We start from the raw sequence: 17,196 nt of genomic DNA, 5'->3' as shown, positions 1-17,196 counted from the left end.
AGAAAAAAATGTCAAAAAATAATCTAAAATAGGACCTGAAGGAACATGATAAACTCACTAATCCATTTTCTCCTTTTCCCCCCATTCTTTAACCCAAAACACACTCAGACTGCTTAAACCATTCCTCACTGGTACCTGTCTGATCACTGAGAATGGAAGCATTTACATTTAGAAATACTCAGCAATTTATTTCAGACCTAAAGTGCAAGATTAAAAGAAATACAAAATATCTGTCATCACTGACTTCCCCATCTAAAGTTCAGATTGACCTAAGATAACCTTTATTAAATGCAAGCCAATGTCATTGCTACACCCAAAGTTCCCTACATTTCCTATTGGAAATGGTACACCTTTTCCTCAGCTCTGCAGGAAGCAAAGCCATTAGAGGTGCAGGAAAGGTTTGTGATATGGTTCCCATTTCCTCTCCCACCTTTTAAAAGTTCTGCAGGASTTTCTTTATGATTAGGGCGATGCTTTTTGTAGGAATCTGTGAGTTTTCTGAGGATGTGAGAGAGATCTATGTCTTTGGTGCACGTGTATGACCTTGATTAAGGCACTTTGGCTGCATTCAAATTACTTATTATAGGTGCCTAGTTAGAGGTTCATAATAACTCTATCTCTTGATTACCTGGGGAGCTAGGGTCTGTGTACAGAGTAGTGAGCAGTCAAATCACTCCTAGCATTCTTAGCTGCAGGGACCACGTTAGTCACAGTGCCTACAACAGGCATCCATAGAAAGAAGTAGGAATAAAGCTCCTAGATTCTCAGGATCTTGACTCTCCATCTGTGAAATGGCTAATACCGACGGAAGAATAACACCCTTCAGTGTCCAACAGATGTGTTGTAAGATAACTATGTTAAATCCTGTGAGGTGCTCATCTACTGCAGCATTATGGAACTAAATTAGATAGACCTTCCTCAAAGCCTCAAAAAATACATTGTATAGTATTAATTAATCTGTTCACCAGTCAGGAAGATTCACMTGCATAGGAAAATAACCTTGTGCTAGAGGTGGAACTCCCTGAAAAAAAATATGAGAGATCATTTAACTCTAATTAATTGTGTAACTCTGTCCTAGATAACCTTCCCTTCTGTGGTTATTTTTCACACATGGACACCCAGCATCCGCAAGCACAATGAGAATATAGCATTCAAGTGTGAGAATATAGTCTTGTGCATCCACTTTTTCAGACTATTGTCTTCTTACACTTCTCTTCAGATGCAGGAATCAGAATAGCTGCCTTCATATTTGACAGACGGCTAAAATGTAACATGACCCTGAAACAAAGGCAAACACTCAGAGAGATTTTGAGGCGGAGTGCTGACTAGAGGAGGGGGCTCAGAATCCAGGCAGAAGAGACTGGCATTCATTGTTTTTTTCCTACCCCATTCAGGGAAGCAGGTCTGTGCTCTTATTCTTGGAACATTCTATGTGTACATTCCCAGTAAACAGGATTGCTGCAAAGAAATCCCTACTCTGTCCTCAGCATTTCCTCCTGAACACACACAGAACTCAGTGTTGGTGAAGTGCTCAGGTCAAGAGAGGTATCAACCTTAAGATTTATATAGTGTTAACTTTGGCAGTGAATTACACTGGCTCAATAAAGCAACCTACAAGGGAAAAACAACCTCCTACTCCCTTCATTCCAAAGTTAATTCTGGATATGACTATAAATTAAAATAAAATCCAGAAGAAATCATATGCCCATTCTGCCCTTGCTTTTACTGCCCTTCACAGCTGTTACCTAATAATTTTCCAAGTAGCTGTACACAAGAATTCTGTGCAAAAATCCATATGTCAGTATTTTTTCAAACAAGAAGCTATTTGCATGTATTTCACCCAAAACCTTCCAGCACAGCCAGAGTGAGAGGATTTCAATAGTTTTGTGCCTCTCTGACTTCACATTCCTTCTGTGAGCACAACAGCCAAATAATCTGGTGGCTAAAATGAAATAGATTTCAGAAGCTAGAGGAAACTTAGCAGAAGCTACAGCAGTGTAGCTTGTGCTGCTTGCAGACTCAGAGTACATAGCCTTCAGTCTGCCTCGGTGATGCAACCTCTCCTCCCCCTGCTGCTCAGGAGCAGTTGCTTGAAGCTAGGAATTGCACAGAGCTGAGCTCAGAAGTTTGGGCATGGCTCTCAGAAGACCGAGAAGCTGGAGGTCAGAAGCTGAAACATATTCTGGGAGTCTTCTGCATTCCAAACCCTTCATCTCGGCTAAGGGCAGAGCAGACACAGCTTGAAGACACTGACAGCTCTTTTTGGATTCTATTACTGTTAACAGAGCCCAGCAGAGCTACTCACATCCACAGAGGAAAAGAGGAAAGTTTTTTGAAAGAGCAAGATACTGGAAATCGATACTGGAAGAAGGCAGTCTTTCTCCTCCTTCCCCTTAGGGGACTGGCTTTTGGGAAAGGAGCTGCCCAACCTGGTCATGAGACTTTTTCACACTTCCCAAAGAAAGCTCTTCAGGTTATGACACTGCACCACAGAGAGCCTAGGATAGTGTAACCCAGAGCATCACCCCTAGCAACATATCCTGAGTGCAATCAATCCGGTAGGCACAGGAGATGGAGAATGAGGTTGGCAAATCTGTGGACAATCAAATGGACAAATACATGTAATAATCTGGAAATTTTCTTTGTCTGTCTTTGCTTTTATTCTGCTTCCTTTTTCTCCCTGATTTGTCATGCTTTTACCCCTATATTGATTTACCTGCGCTGTTAATGATTTCTTACCCTCCCCTCCTCATTTTAGAGTTACAATAATGGGGAAATCAGAAAGTCAAATGGATATTGTGGAAAAATCAACAAAATCTGGAAGGCAATCCTGGAGCTTTGTGGCAATCGGTCTGGCTGTCTTGCTGCTCATTATGACTTGTGCAGCAGTCACCCTGGTGATCCTGTATGCCAACAGCAGAGGTAAGGAACCTGTGAATAATTCCCCTCCTCCCCTTGCAAACAACATGTAAGGCTTTCTGCAGAGCTAAATGAAAACAACAGGAAGAAGGTGACCTCACTTATGTGAGGGACTTTACTATCTCTGMCTGGTTCAAGTTCATGCACAGAGATGATTATGTTGGATTTGTGTGATGCRAGAGTCAGGTGTTTTAGGATTTCTGTGCATTTTATTGAATCCAACACTGCTTTGACAAAGATAAAAACCATGTTGCACTAACGTGGCAAAGTGTATGTGTATGTGTGTGTGTGTAAGGTTTAAGATGTCCRTATTTTGTAGAAGCCTGAGTCTAGATTTATTATAGCCAGAAGTTATAAAGCAATAATTGCTTAGCAGATCTACATGGGAGATTGCTTATTACAATGTGAAAGCTTTTTCTTAAATGTCAGCGAGCTCCTGGACAGAGAGATACCTTACTTTATATTACATTGGACTATTTCAGTTCTAGTGACATATAGTTCAGTGATTTTCAAGCGAATGTTTTGCCTGGAACCCAACAACAAGGCATATTTCTTCCAGGTGTTTGCCTAAATATGTTATCTGGAGAGTATGCTTACTTCCCAAACTAAGTTTTTCACTAGCACATCAAATGCAAAGTCCCTTTTAAAAAATCTTTGAAGCGATAAACAGGATTGGTAGCAGCACCTGCCTGATGTTTGTGATTTCCATGAATGCCTCTTGGTTTCAGAGCTTTGTTGAAATACTAGAGAATAAAATCAATGTATTTGAATAGCAAAACTAAAGCAAGGCACTGTTTTCTCTTTACATTGTCTCTGCATCTCCTGCCTGCAGTGAACTGTTTTCTTCAGCACTTGTAAGTGCACCAGCACTGCACATTTCCAAGTATCAATTCATGAGAAAAGCCATTTTTATTGTTTTCATTCCTGTGCTACCAGCAATTGAATGTTATAAGCATTTGTTCCAATACTAGAACAAATCTTTTAGTATTCAGATATTCATAATAATTCAGGTATTTATAATACTCTGCAGAAAGTTCCTCATATTTATTCTATTACCCTAGGAGACAGAAGGGAAAAAAAATCCCTGGAGCTAGGTCCTAGAGTAGGAATTCCTTTACCAAAATACTGAGCTACGCTGACTTCTGTTGCATGGATCCATGAAGGATTAGAGAAATCTGCTCTACATCTTGCTCCTTGGATTCAGGCAAATCAAAATTCAGACAAGATTATTAAAATTTACCCAAATGTAACCCAAATGTGGGTTTCATCCAAAATCCATGGGAAAAGTCTGTTCTCCCTCAAAAAATAAAGCCACTGCAAGTGCTTTTTCTTTTTCTTCTTTTTTTTTTCCTGAAAGGTGTATCTGAGAAAAAGCATTTCCAAAATGTAAACATTTTGTAGGCTTGTATGAGCTGCTGTTAAAATTTCCTTGGGAAATGACAGACGGACATTCCTTAGCACAATGTAAGTACGTGCAAAATGATAGTGTAACTGATAACCTGCTTGTCCTGTTCAGTGTACAGCTCCTCCTGGCTGTTTTCTCATGCCTTACATAAAGGACTTCAACACTGCCCTAGAGTCAGTTTCTCCCTCTTTCAATTCATATTTAGGTATACACAGTTGAACTGCTACAACAGGAGACACTGAGATGTAGTCATACCCCGGAACAGCCACTAGCTTTACATAATTCACAGGTAGGAGTCAGGCAGCAGGAGCTTTAGTCTACACCATCTTTTAGATGAATATAGTGCCTATATACATATTCTAGTCTAAGAAACTGAGAAAGCAGGAGCTCTTCGGTGCATCCTGTGGATGTTCAAATGCAGAACAGGAACAATTTTTCTACCCTGAGAAGTTTTGTCAAAGTCTCCACTCTTTTCTGTTTTGAAGCTACATTTAGGCCCATACTCAGCACTCGGTTGAAAGGCTGAAATCTCTCCTAAACTTACCAAAAGATAAGTGATTTTTGCTCAAAGCTTGGCAGCATAAATGTAAGTCCCACATAGCAATAGAAAATGCAGCTAAGCAGCATTCTTGTGACTAAGAATGTTACCTTCAGGATTTTTCTATTTCTAATTTCACTCAAATGTTAGTGTTGGAAATGTAAATGGGACATTGGATTGCTTATTAAAGGCTGATTCAGCTCACAGAGCTCTCCGCTCCATCTTCATACATCCTTTATCAGAATGGTACTAACCATACAGGCTCCTAAAAACTAAAGCTATTTAGCTAATGGAAAATTAAAAGGATTAGCTCTCCTGCCTTATGTTCTCTCTCTCTCTCTCTCTCTCTCTCTCTCTTTTTTTTTTTTTTTTTTTTTTTTTTTATGAATGTATATATAGAGTTTGTGTTTCAGGGAGTATATTTTTTGTTCTGATTGCATAATAGCTTGCAGAAGAGTGTCGTGATGCACAGCCTGGCCCTCTGGTTACAGCAATAATACATGTAATATACGTTAATAATGAGCATGGTTTTATATATATACCCAGATAGCAAAAACACTGCAGCTCACACAGCAATGCAATTATACTGTTCTAGAAGCAGTTCTAGAACAAGGGAATTTGGGCCCTCCAAAGAAGTTTTCATACCCCAAAAGACATGGCTAAATAAGCTAAAAGGAAGCGCAGTAACAACAGCAGAACAGTATTTGGGTGAACACAGAAAGGGAGGCAGTCATTCATTTTTCAATCTAAATACACCACAATCTCTCTTTCCATCATCACCCACACATATATCTTGGCAGCCTTTTTACAGCGCTCTCTATTCCAAAGCATTTACAGCTCAATAAAAAGGTTTACATTCCCACCTAATTGCCAGTCTTGTCTACTTGAAAGTCAGATTATTTATTTAGTTGATTTTTTTATTCACTTTCTGGCTTCCAAGGCTGTAGAATTTCTCACAGATAGTAGATATTTTGTTTGCACTCCACAGGTTGTCACTGTTCTCATCTATTATTGAAGCTGTCATAGAGCTAGAGGGCCTGCTCATGCACCTAGACCCTGTCCTGTTAAGCAATAAACAGACAAAGAATAGAAATACAACCCCTACTTGAGGGAGCCTATACCCCTGGGGAACATCTTGTTCTGGGAGTGGATTTCACAAAGTCACATTATGCCCKTGTATTTCCTGTGCTTTGAATGGAATAAATGTACACTGAAGAATGGGTTCACAGGAGCATGCTGAGGGCAAAACCTAAACTGGGCAGTAGCACACTAAGAAGAGGCTGGGGCTAAGCTCTGACTTGTTTCCTAGACTGGTGCCTTGTGATTCTTTGGCTCTGTAAATGTTTATTAGTAAGGCATCTCTGCAACAGAGATGGAGAATTTAAGGAAGTGGTGGCCAACACAAAACTCACAATGAAATTACGTTGGGTGACAAGACTCTTCAGTTTTACTTGGGTGTAGCTATGTGAATATAAAACCAATGGGAATGAGAGGAAACACAGGACCTCAGAGTGGGTAGATATTCAAAGTCTGCTGATCCTTGCCTGAAATTCTAATTCCGTCTCTGTTAGCCATACTTACACATAGACTGTAGATAATAATTCMTTAGAAAGGTTGAAGAAAAAAGAAAGCATTTTGTTAATGAGTCAGTTTGAAGATACTGGTATCTGGTAAAGACAATCCTCTCAGAGAAAAAGAAGCTAAATTCAGCAGTTACATTATTAGTTGCAAGCAGTTCTCTGCTGTAATAGCAGCAAAGGCAGTCTGCAATGTTGACAGCACTTCTGCAKATGAGAACTGTGTGAGAAGTTGATAGAGTGCTGAAAGGTGAAGCTCACACTTGACTGCTTGATGACAACTGTGGATCTAATTGTTTCGATGTGTGCCGACCCAAGCCATCTGTAATCCTTAAAAAACACAGTGGCAAAATACTAAACACAGTGTACTTCAGAGACTTTATAGTGTGATTTGCTTGTGTTTTGTTGTCTAAAAAGAAACTTCACTAAGGCTGAGAAAAGCAATGAAGGACTTGCATGTTAAAAAAAGGGGGCATTCAAAAGATGAACTGCTAAAAGGAGTTACAGTGCTTAGAGTGTTCAGGAAATTATTCCTGTAATCTCCTGCTGACCAGTAAATGTAATACTGTCCTATAGCTTCCTCTAAAGCCAAGTTAAAGCGGTGGGATTTCCTRCAGTGAATCTGTTGGGGTCTGAAGCAGGTCCCAGCTGAATTCTGCTATTTTGCTGGAGAGCAGTTGGCCACTCCTTTTATTTAGCTAGATTAAAGCTTACCCTCTGTTGTCAGTCCTCAGATGGTGCTCTGTCAGGTGCTCTGTCAGATGAGGATATAGTCTTCAGGCTGCAGAGGGTTCATTGGCTCTTTTCTCCTTGCAAGACTGCAGAAAGTAGTATGGCTTGCTTGATGGTGTAAACACAAGGTCAACAAAGCTGAGCTCCTGAATTTTCTTAGCCACAGAAGAACCTAGTACTCTACAAGTAGTTCCAGTGATGATATCTTTCTGGCCCATTTCTGTTCTTCCGACTTCTGTCCTTGATCACTTTAAAAAGTGTGTCCAATAAAGGGTATCTGTGAAGAGAGAGGTGGGAAAGTTGAATGACTAATTTTAAGACAGAAGAAAAATATTGTAAGAGGTTGGATTTTGAAATGGCACAGCAACAGTCTGTGCTCAGAGTGTATATGCTTCATCTTGGACCATAAACCTAGAAATAAAGCCCCTACTGCATACAGGCATCTGTGGGTAAACTTAATACTTACTGAGACTGCCAAATGAGATTCTCTGGAAGACAGCTTAACTTTAACTCTCAGACAACTGCATACTGTCCTTGCACTTCTTTCCAATACTCACTTATCCTCCCTCCAAGATGGACTGAAAAAAATGGAGAAATGCCTTCCAGAGAATCTCAAGTTTGATATGAGAGGGGACAAGTTTTGATTCCCCACAAACTCTTCCACCGAAATGTTTACTTTCTGTGCATCAGGGGGAACATGGAATTCAGGACTGAACAAATTGTACTGATTTTCCCCTGCTATAGATTGCTATCTTTATGCCTTACCTCAGTGTCAAACATGAGCTCATGCCTCACTGTTAAGAGTTTATGCTCAGAAATTTCATATTACATCCACCTAAATCCTGCTAAATATTTACTTTGTTTCAGTTCTTAGGTTTTATGCAACATTGTTTAACCCGTAAGTTATCCTCCTCAACTCTGTACTTGCAGCAGCTTTTTTCTGTGAATATCAAAGCAGGAGTCTCTATTTATGTCGTTATGGCTGAACCTGTCACCAAAATTTAACCAGCAAGAAAAACAAATATAAAAATAAGTGCGTATGTTTATACTGAAAACCAAGGGGTTGTTCTCTAGCAAAGCAAGTTGAGAATGTGAAGTTCAGAGAGTAGTCCAGGCAAGACATTCAAAGGGTGCATTTTACATTTCTGTTTCTAGTTATTTGAGGTTCAAGTGGTGCACTGACAAAGCCTCAGTCAAGTGAGCAAAGACCCAATAAATACATTGTGAAGTAAAACAGGGCAGCGGTGGTCATATCTCATACAGAGTCAGGTTGGCTTGGATCTTTGTCAGGAATGGTACTGAGGCATAAAAGAGATAATTGATAGAAAAACAAAGGAGCCACTTTTCAAAGTAAACTGAGCCTCTCACCAGCCATTTTTAATTATCTGTTTTTGTGGCATAGTTTCAGAGCTCTGTATGTGCGACCAAAGTTTCAAAACAGATTTGGCTTCCCTGCGTATACAGCTCAGTTACATTTTCCTGATCACAAAGGCTTTTTGAATGAGGGCAGTTAGAATCTTGTTGACAGCACTTTGGTAACAGAAACTGAAGTTGTACATTTTCAGGGTATATTAAAGGGCGAAGCTTTGATTAAAAAAGCTTCAGACAGATAGGTTCTGTCTGGTGCCTGAGAAATGATGGAAGAAATGCGGCATACTTGTAGTGCAGCTAACTCCCTTTAGCCTTGCCCTCTACTATTTCCCTTTTATGGAAAAATTCAGTATGGCTGTGAAATCTCTAAAAGGAGTTTTTTTTCTTCATTGGAAAGGCTGTGGGCTGCTTTTTTTGGGGTGGGGGGGGAATTATTACAGTTTAGGAAAGTTCTCCAAAAACTGGGCTTAGTTTCATCCTGTAGAAAAACGTAAAACTTCTGTATGTGAAGCTTTGAATTATTACAGATATTTTGCTCACCCTAAGCTGAGATTGCTAGCCATTAAACCATAATAAGGCATGCAGTTATTCTAATTCAGATCTACCCTCACACAACAAAACAGCACTGAATTAAACCCTGAATGTTACATTCCCAATCACAGTGGGGGCTTTTTATGTTGTTTCCACTGAAGAACTTCAAAGCCCTCTTTTCTTTCCTACTTTTTTTTTTTTTTTTTTTTTTTTGTCTCTGAATTACTGTAATCTTGTTTGCTGTCATGTAAAACACTTGTTTTCACTGGAAGGATTTTTTTGAGTAACTTTTCTGGATGCACTCTAGTGCAAGGGTATTTAAAAAAAAGTTTAAAAACATGGTGATCCTATTGGCAGGTGGTGGTGGCACGTTTTTTCTTTTCCAGTGTGGACGGAAGTAGTGCTCTATCTATCATAACAAAGTAGATATTGAACTATTCCATTTTCACAGATGGGAAATTAAGACAGCAAAATTAATTTTCTTGTGCTCAGGTCCAAGGCCACTTATCATGCTGGGATTCCTAGATTCTATCCATCCCGGTTCTATAGCTAAAGATACAAAAAGAAATGACATGACGAGCATCACAAATACATTCAGTTGAGTAATCTGCCTAAAAAAAATATGCATTCATGTACCAAGGCCTCAGCAGCAGTTCACAGCAGAACTCATGGCTCTGAATTCACAGCAAGACCGTATGTATCACTACGTTCAAACTCATAATAGTACCTTTAGTATAAAGGACCAAGCGTTAAGAGCTAGGCACTTCTCCGGTTCCAGTTTCAGCTCACCAAAGATGTATTCGCAGCCCACAGGCTTTTTGTTTAGCTTCTTTACTGAAAGAATTTCACAGACAAGACTGAATGGTCAAAAAGAGAAAAGGACACCTACAAGTTACACCTCTCAGCTTCTGCTGGAAAGAAGAGACAGACAGATTCATTTCCCTGTGTAATACAGGCACACATATTTCGTTTTCAGAAGTTACAGCAAAATGTTTCTACTGAGGTTTCATTGACTGTGCTATTTCTCAAGCTCCCACTTACTCTCCTTCTATCACTCCCTCTGTGTGGGCAGAAACTGGCAAATCATAAAGGTCTCTGGAATTCCTAAGTTTGATTGCTTTCAGGCTATTGAGGAAAGTGATAAATCGGGCTCATCCTAGTTCTTAATGGAACAAAATTCCTATTTTATCAAAAAGGTTTGCTTAAGTCACAGCTGCAGTTGCAATACCAGTATGATCATAGCTCTTAGCACAATTTGTTCTACGCTTAGTCAGATATGCTTCCTGGAGTCCTGAGTTGCATTGGAATCACTGAAAATTGGCTTTTCAGTTCATCTCACAAGAGGCACAACACAGTCTTGAACATGGGTCCACAGTCTCCTAAGGGAGAGCTCTGGTACACACTACTTCACTAGCCTTAAGCATTACTGAATAGGGAACAGCCTTCCTGCTGAACAGCAAAGGAGTATCTTTACAGGGCAAACCTGAAATTTTGGCCATGCTGCAGGTCTGGTTTTTTTCACTTTGCTTCAGTTTGATTTTTGTGACTCAGCAGTATGAAATCAGTAATTCAGCTATGAGCTTTTCTACTCTGTTTAAATCTCTCAGTCGCTATGGTCAAGAAATAGCTCAGATGTTCAAAGCAATCTAGTATATCGTATAGAAGTTTACATCATACTTCCCTTATGTGTCAGAGATACTGTGAAGACAGTTAGCAGGAAACCATTCTGTTCTTATCCTCCTTCCAGGTGAACTGAAACTCACTGTCAGGACTACTGTAGTACTACTTTCACAGAAATTTTCCTCATAAATCTGAAAAATTACTAAGAAATGTCTTCACAGTTGTCACTGGATCTTTTACTGGCAGTAACATTCATTTGCTCTAAAATTAAACAAATCTGTCCCTAAGGCTGGTGAATGGCTGTTGGTGAATGGCGTTGGCAGTAATTTCTTTCATGAACAATTAATTTTATCTGCTTTCTTATTCCTCTCCCTGCAGAAACTCACTATGGCACCAGTTCAGCCAACATATGCAGCACACCTGGATGTGTTACAGCAGGTAATGAGTCTTACTATGAATGATTACTGCAGAGGTGATGCTTTACATGCTGTTAGTGCTACCCAACTTGAATGAACAATAGATCAGGCTCTAAGACTGCATATACTGAGGAATTTTCTTGAGGAATGAAACTTTCACTTGGGTTAGATACACATTGTTATTATTGTCTTAGGCAGCAAGTTTAGCTGTCCTCTTTTCTTCTCCATTGTATACTTCCTTTGTTGCCAGGAATATCATACACTAAAGAAGTAGTACATTAAATTTTCAGTGCGGTCAACAGTCCTCTGGCTTTAGCCTGAGCTATAAAGATGTGGATAACCAACATAAGTCATCCATAAAGTAGCACAAAAATCCCCTTAGACATAGTTTTCTCTCAAAGAGAATGCATTGTACACATAGGGCTATTCACCTTCTAATTTTTGGCATCTAAATTGTGCACTCCCATGCAATCAAGAGAGGTAAGACTGCAACAGAGGTGTTCTCAGTTGCCCCCTGGAAACACTGACTTCACAGGTAGGTACCTAAACTAGGAGCTCAGGCTGAGAAGGGTGCCTTGCCCAGTCAGCATGCTTATAAGGCACTGTTCCGTGGGAGAACTTCTACTCCCCCATCAAGAAGCTCCCTATGCAAGCAAACTGCCAGATCCACTGCAAAAGTCTGGCATCAGACACTTCCCTGCATCTATAAATGGAGAATAGGATTCTTGGAGTTTTCACAATGAGAATGTGTCTTATCCAGGATGAGCAGTATATGCAAGATGCCTTCTTGCTAAGCACCTTCTTGGCAGTTTTTGGTAATTTCAGAGGTTATTGGGCAGTCTGTGGAACTCAGCTCTCTGATTTTGATATATAGCTGCTAGAATAATTCAGAACATGGACCCAACAACTGAACCGTGCAAAGATTTCTACCAGTATGCTTGTGGAGGCTGGCTCAACAGGCATGTTATCCCAGAAACTAGCTCCAGGTACAGCATTTTTGACATCCTGAGAGATGAGCTGGAGATCATCCTGAAAGGTAAGAATGAGATTGCACTGTTTTTTCTCTCTCCTTGATTATGCACTTGTGTTTAGTTTCAGATGTTATTTACTGCACATTATAGAGAGAAATTTTCTAGTCCTTTAATCTCTCCATCTCTTACTACATCAATTTTGTAGTAACATCCTGTTCCCACTAAAATATTAGCCATAGGTGATTTGGTACTGATTTCAGAGAGAGCAAGACAAGCTGTGTGCATGTCCTTCTTCTTGAAACTTTTTTCTGTTAATAGCACCTTTAAAGAGCACTCTAGTTTTACAGTAAAAGATCAAAGCTCTCCAAGGCAAAATCTCACTGCAATGGTTCCTTCCCCAGGTGTGTTGGAGACTTCAGATCAAGGGGACAGAGAAGCATTTCAGAAAGCTAAAATACTTTACAAGTCATGCATGAATGAGAGTGAGTCTCTTCTTGTTCCATTGGTTCCATTGAAACTCCACTGGTTTCAATATCAAACCTACAGCTCAAACAAAAGTCCAGTCAATATCTATATAACCCACATGGCCATACCTGGAAAGCTAATCCTCATTCAAGTGAATGAAGATGCGTTGGTACATCTATAAGGCTTAGTATATGCATTCTGGAACACCAAAAGAATGGATGGTGGTTATCTACCTCTGTTAACAATGCAAAGCCTTCTCTTCTGAATGAAGAAATGTGCCCCATTTCATTGTTTCCAAAGGCTTTCAGTCAAAATCCCTACTGAAATGAACAGAAGTATTTTCATTGCTTTTCTTAAGACTAGTCCTCTTCAGAGGTAGACAGATGATTTCATGGTATGCAGATTATTCTCTCTATAACAGATTCAGTTGCGGATTTAATATGTTAAGGACATGACTTATTTTTCTTCATTTTTTTTTGAATGAAAAAGAATTCAATATTTGTTTTTCTTCTGTCAGGTCTTATAGAGCAGCGAGATTCATTGCCCCTACTAGAGGTCTTAACGATGGTTGGAGATTGGCCGGTGGCTTCTGCAGACTGGAATAGCACAAAAGGTAATGCTGTGCCCAAAAGAGTTCAGTAGTGTTTAATCAGAATTATTTATTGGGCTAACTAAGATAATGACATTATATTACATCCTCAGTTTTATCTTTTTGTTTGATAAACAAAAATTCAGGATATTGGACACATTTAGCATGCAGTGATCTGTGTAAGTAAGATACTGTAAACTTAATACCTTTATTAGAAGATCTCATTCATGAGCACTGGACATTTTAAGACGCTTTAGTAAAACTGAAGGATGAATATGAAAAAGGAAAAGAAAAGGAATATAACCAATATAACTATGTTCTAATACTTGTATATGTTTGCAACATCGTTGCCTAACTAGGCAAGGTCTGGGTGATTTATGCTATGCATAGGCATTCGTAAAGTAATCAGTAAATGATTATATATCATTGAAATAGATAATGCCTGTGAGAACACTGTCTAGCCATTTCTAGCCACTCCAGGAATGTCCTCTACGAATCAAATATCTTCACATGATGCCCGATTTGTTTTTAAATGATTTCAGCGGTAGGTTTGAAGGCTATACAGCTTAATCAGTCCTGATATAGATACTGATATCTCTATCTATACATGCAGATAGATAGATTGTAGATTGTTGTATAATGTACGTTTTCTCTTTTGTCTCCCAGAGCCAAATTGGAGCATGGAAGAAAAACTCTCCATAATGAACTCCAGATTTAACAAACGTGTCCTGATTGATATGTTTGTATGGAATGATGACCGAGATTCCAACAGACATATCATTTATGTAAGAAAAAAGTTGCAGAGAATTACTTATGTATCCTAAAATCATATTGGGTCATTATTTGCACTGCACATAGATTAGTTTTCCGTAAATCAGTGTGTATGCACAATACAAGCAAAACGTATACAACAATTTCTACCTCTAGCTGCAGATCTGTCCCAAATTCACATTGGGAGACATCTCATGGTAGCGTAATTTGTTTTAGTGTCAATTAAATCAATTGACCTTTGTTGATTTACATTTAAGGGTTGTAAATTCTTGTGACTTGCAAAATGCTGGTGCAGTGTAATATATAGCAGGACATCGTATGTTTCTAAAATAGGTAAATAAATAATATTTAAGAGCTCATTCATGTATTCTTAGGCATGAAATCTAGCCCTGGAGAGAAGCAGCTTCTTTTCTAAAATGCTCAAATTTATTCTGAAACCTCAGTGATTACTGGAAGATTTGCTTACTAACTCATGCTAAGTAGCCATTCTGTTCTTATCTATAAATTCAGAGAAAGATGATGCAGATTCTATCTCACTCCAGTTTCTAGAAGGCTAAAATTCTCCTTCACTGTTTGGTGAGAGTGTACTCTTGGTCGTTCTGACGCTGAAAGGGTGGCATGTGCAGCATTTTATGATGCCTTTCAAGGACCCCTTGACAACACCAGTTCCTGACCAAATGTATGTGATTTCCTTCAGATTGACCAACCTAGTTTAGGAATGCCATCCAGAGACTACTACTTTAATGGGGGCAACTATCAAAAGGTAAGTATTCCATGTATTTTTTTCCAGAATGCTACTGAAACAGCTTTTATTAATTATCTCTGTGTTTTAGAAAACTCAAATATATGAACCTTCATGTTATGTAACAATCAAAATTAGACTGTGACATTCACAATTACATGGAAGTTGTGAGAGTCTATGTTCATGTTGCTTATCTCTGCCAGCAAAACTACTAGGGGGAAAGGGAAGGTTGTAAATAGTAAACTGTTGCAAACATAGCTAGAAAATTTATCAGTTTCCAAACTGAAAATACTGCTTTAGTACTTTTATTTTCTCAGTTATGTCTTGCTAACAGAGAAAATTTGAAATCTAGCATTAAACTAATTTTCCTAACGTGAATAGAAAGGAAAACAGAGAAACAGCAGTCAGCATTTCAGACTGTTTTGTCTAGTGGTTGTAAAGATAGATCTAAAATTCAGTGAGACTGGTGGGAGTCTTTCCACTGACTTCAATGTATTTGAATATTTTTCCAAATATAGTCTAAAATATAATGCTATGAAATTTTAATGGGATTGTGTTTTAACATCTTCCTCTTGACTACCTTTGTAAACTGTCATTTTTTGTGTATTTTACATTATGAGACAGATTAACAATCTCCACATATAGTTGCATTGGGAACAGCAGAGAGCTGCTCTGAAGTCTGCTAGTAGCTGCTGGAAGTAGGATTCTGTTCTGCAAGTTTCACTTTTATAGTAACAGTTATATTAGAAAGCAGAGATATTTATGCATCCATGGATGCAAGTCAGATTTACAAGTACTTGTGCAAGCAAACAAATAGTATTTAATGTAGTTTAAAGTTGAAGCTATAAAAAGGGGGAGGGGGAGMGCTAAGGATTTGTTTTTAATCCTAATGAATAAAGAGGAGACACAACCCCCTTTTATTTGCTATTTAACAGCTCACTTCCCATAAATAATGAACCAAACTGATGACCTATACTCCCCCTGTGCTTAGTCCAGCATCTTTTGGCAAAACTCCTACGGAGGCCTGTGGGAGTCTGGCCTGATTACGGCCTCAGCATTCAGCCTAAAAACATAAATCATTATCATGTAACTGTCGAGACTCCATTTCACAACAGTTACTGCGTTTATCTGGGTTCCAAGGCCTATGGAGGAGGAAAGAATAATCGATAATATTAAACCTTCCTGTATCAAAAAACTGTACTCCCTCAGCAGACAAATATCTTTTCAAGGCCCATCTTGAGGCATAACTCACAGCTCTGCCTTCCTAATAGAAATAAAGCAAAGGCATCACTGGGAACCATGAGACAGAGCTTTTTCTTTCAGCCACTGAAAACAAAGGATTTGGAGGATTTCTATTTTTACTATCAGAACTTTAAACTTTGGGTTTTTTACCCTGATATTTTAGCTAGGAGGTATCACTGCTCCCACAGTGTGTTTCAAAGCACAGAGCTTTTGTACTTGCTTGAGTAATAATTTTAATGCAGAACTCCAGAGAGCTGGATTGCACAGGGAAACAGTGTCACTTTCACTACATATTTAGAAACTGGCAATGACACTGTGATGAGGATAAACTGAGGTCCTAGGTATTGCAGTAGTATCCAGTATAGTAGAAAAAAGGCAGGAAAATGGAGTGGAGAGGGTTGCATTGGAGATAAGGACAAAGGCTGTGCCATGTCATTGGCACTGACCGAACTTTTCCACAGGGCCCTGTAAAAGTTAGTAACATGAATTGACTGCTGAATGAAGCGTGAGAGACAGGATACTTTTTCCTCGTGATGCTAGATGCACAGGCTTTATTTCCTGTGTGTGCAGGTCAGAGAAGCTTACCTGCAGTTCATGATCACCRTTGCCAAAATGATCCGAGAAGACAAGAATATGTCTAAAGATGATTCTTTTGTCCAAGAGGAAATGGCAAAAGTTATGCAGCTTGAAACTGAGATTGCAAATGTGAGTACAGAAATTAAGAACTTGAGGGAATGCATGGGGAAAAAGTCTCTTGTGCTCTTTTGTGCAGAACTTTTCAACACAGCACAAAACTTGCAGCTTAGAACAGAGCAGGAGGAAGGAGACTTGCTATGGCTTGAGTAGCGCAGCAGTCAGAGCTTCTGTATGTCTATAATTATGTCTATAATTATTCCTACCGTATACACTTTTACTGTGTCTCTTCTAGTTCCAGCCATGCTTATTCTTGGGAACTTGCTAAAGCTGGATAACCTACCTTCTGCTCTAGCATGCATTATGGTAACACCAGAGCTAACTTCCTTACATCCTCGGTAATTTAAGGTGCTGTAGACTTCTAAAAGCATTGTCTTCCATCCTGAAGAAGKTGGAGGGAATCTCTTGGCTCAACGTACTCCTGAAAATTCTTGATCAGTGGGGCATGAATTGATATACTGAAATGTAGAAAGCAGTACAGGGTACAATTAAATGAGCTTTCTTTCCAAAAGAAACTGGTTTACTCTCAGTATTGTTGAAGTGTGTATATGTGCATGTGCATTCATGTGATTCATGCCATTGACACTTGTGTCAGTTGATTCTAGTAATAACCT

At 39.1% G+C, this 17,196-nt stretch overlaps 1 protein-coding gene across 5 annotated transcripts in view; it reads left to right on the top strand.

Moving 5' to 3' along the window:
• The first annotated feature begins 2,140 nt into the window (after positions 1 to 2,140).
• MMEL1 (membrane metalloendopeptidase like 1) overlaps positions 2,141 to 17,196 on the top strand; it is a 31,785-nt gene continuing 16,729 nt past the window's right edge. For 3 of the 5 annotated variants that reach the window (XM_085307166.1, XM_085307164.1, XM_085307168.1), the window contains exons 1-9: positions 2,141 to 2,621; positions 2,759 to 2,922; positions 11,072 to 11,131; positions 11,984 to 12,145; positions 12,482 to 12,562; positions 13,063 to 13,158; positions 13,801 to 13,919; positions 14,603 to 14,668; positions 16,460 to 16,594. In XM_085307166.1, the coding sequence (XP_085163292.1) occupies positions 2,572 to 2,621; positions 2,759 to 2,922; positions 11,072 to 11,131; positions 11,984 to 12,145; positions 12,482 to 12,562; positions 13,063 to 13,158; positions 13,801 to 13,919; positions 14,603 to 14,668; positions 16,460 to 16,594 (933 nt within the window). In that variant the 5' untranslated portion in view covers positions 2,141 to 2,571. Of the gene's footprint in view, positions 2,622 to 2,758; positions 2,923 to 4,339; positions 4,384 to 11,071; positions 11,132 to 11,983; positions 12,146 to 12,481; positions 12,563 to 13,062; positions 13,159 to 13,800; positions 13,920 to 14,602; positions 14,669 to 16,459; positions 16,595 to 17,196 lie in introns of those variants that run through there. The other 2 variants (XM_085307165.1, XM_085307167.1) reach the window with 2 other exon arrangements.

This window comes from Rhea americana, unplaced genomic scaffold (assembly GCF_003343005.1).
Source record: "Rhea americana isolate MKP2758 unplaced genomic scaffold, rheAme1 scaffold_254, whole genome shotgun sequence".
NCBI lineage: Eukaryota > Metazoa > Chordata > Aves > Rheiformes > Rheidae > Rhea > Rhea americana.
This window is presented reverse-complemented; position numbering and strand designations above follow the sequence as displayed.